General features: G+C 46.3%; 1 protein-coding gene across 1 annotated transcript; it reads left to right on the forward strand.

Moving 5' to 3' along the window:
* The first annotated feature begins 161 nt into the window (after nt 1-161).
* LOC125530341 (BTB/POZ and MATH domain-containing protein 3-like) lies at nt 162-1,239 on the forward strand. The gene has a single exon (XM_048694740.1). The coding sequence runs from the start codon at nt 162-164 to the stop codon at nt 1,227-1,229; it is 1,068 nt and encodes a 355-aa protein (XP_048550697.1). The 3' UTR covers nt 1,230-1,239.
* The last annotated feature ends 710 nt before the right edge of the window (nt 1,240-1,949 follow it).

Consider the following 1,949-nt stretch of genomic DNA (forward strand, 5'->3'; position numbering starts at 1 on the left):
CGCCCCCCCCCTCCACCCCCGAGCGCCGGCGGCGGCGGCCGTGCTTCCAGCGACATCACTGGACAGCGGCGAGAATGAATAGATACAGATAGAGGGAACAAAACTAGTCCTCCCTCTGGCGAAACTTGCATCCTACTCCAAAGTCCAAACCCACCTCCAGAATGGCAGAGGAATGCAAGATTTCTGCTGCCATGGTATCTGAGGAAAGGTCTTATGCGCGGTCATATGTGCTCAAGGTAGATGGATACTCAAGAGCCAAGGCGCTACTCAAGAACGGCGAGGACGTGGCCTCTACCCCTTTCAGTGTTGGCGGCCACGACTGGGCCGTGCGCTACTACCCAAACGGCAACGATGATGATTCTACCGATTTCATCTCTCTTTATCTCGAGCCTAAATCTGCCGATGCTGAAGATGTGAAGGCGAAATTCACGTTCAGTGTACTTGACGAGGATGGAGAACCGGTGCCCTCATACAGCTGTACGCACCCTATACATACCTTCTCAAGCAAAGGTGATAACTGGGGTTACCCTAACTTCGTCAAGAAGGCTGATCTGGAGGCATCGGTGCATATAAGAGACGACTGTCTCACCATCAGGTGCGATGTCACCGTCATCCACGGCGAAGAAACAACTGTTCCTCTAACCGACCTGCACCAGCATCTTGGTGACCTCCTAAACAACAAGGATGCAGCAGACCTAACCTTTCAGGTTGGTGGACAGAGTTTCTCGGCCCATAGGTGTGTCCTCGCTGCTCGGTCATCAGTCTTCAAGGCGGAGCTCCTCGGCACCATGGAGGAGAGTTATGCAGCTAGTCCTATTGAAATCCGTGACATGGAAGCTGATGTGTTCAAGTCCTTGCTCCACTTCATATACACCGACACAGTTCCTCCTGTGCTTGATGTGGTGATGGCTGGCCATCTACTTGTTGCGGCTGACAGATACAACATCGGCAGGCTGAAGATGATATGCGAGAAGAAATTGTGCAGTCACATTGATTCCGGCATGGTGGCAACTAGTTTGGCATTGGCCGAGCAGCATGGTTTCCATGCTCTCAAAAAAGCTTGTTTAAAGTACCTTGCTTCTCCGTCCAATTTGGAGGCGATGATGGTGAGTGATGGGTATGAGCATCTGAAATCTAGTTGCCCATCTGTTTTCAAGGACCTCGTAGCTGGAATCCTCCCGGCTGAACTGAAAGCAGCAAAGGATATTATCATGACAACGTGGAAGTAATGCCTACAGAACTATTATCATATATGTCATCCATATTTTGGTAGTAATGGTTATGCTACATTTCCATGTATGGTTGCCAGTGTATTTCTGAACAAAATTGTTAGTATTAATCATTCAGTCTAATCTATGTTCACGTGAGTAGAATGGTTCTTCTCGTCACCGTTGCCCTGTTTTGTAGTGACTGACTACAATGCTAGGTTGTGTGGGTCCTTCAAGTAGCACTATTAGATGATGGTGTTTCTTTCTTTGTTCGGTTATTAGCAGTTTAGCACTCATGTCTACTTTCGCACTGAAAAACTGAATGTGAAATATGGATGCCATGTCTGTGGACCATGGGATCTTGTGTTGTAATTCAGTTGAAAGCACTAAGCCGAAGTCTTAACAGTTTTTCAAAATGAAATATTGGTATTTAAAAAAAGCACTAAGCCGTAATCCTCAAGCATTTTAATATTGTTATCCTCTGTTAGCTAATATACTAGTTTTGACGGGCATTGGCTATTATTTCCCTCTGAACAGTGCTGGTAGTGTTGCTGTGCACTTGTTATGCTCTTGGGGCCGGGTTGTTTGGGTTCAGTTTTAGGAAACTCGATTTTAAAGGAGAAAAAAAAGGTTATTGTAGTTTTCTGTTCAGCACGACTAGGGCAGTTCTGTTGTCTGCTAAATACAGAGTGATTGTTGTCTTGAGAAAATGTAGGGCGAACAATCTGAGTACAGTAAAAA

The sequence above is a fragment of the Triticum urartu genome, unplaced genomic scaffold (assembly GCF_003073215.2).
Source record: "Triticum urartu cultivar G1812 unplaced genomic scaffold, Tu2.1 TuUngrouped_contig_6248, whole genome shotgun sequence".
NCBI lineage: Eukaryota > Viridiplantae > Streptophyta > Magnoliopsida > Poales > Poaceae > Triticum > Triticum urartu.

Excerpts from the sequence above, each read along its gene's own strand:
- LOC125530341 (XM_048694740.1), top strand. The coding sequence starts at position 162 with ATGGCAGAGGAATGCAAGATTTCTGCTGCCATGGTATCTGAGGAAAGG.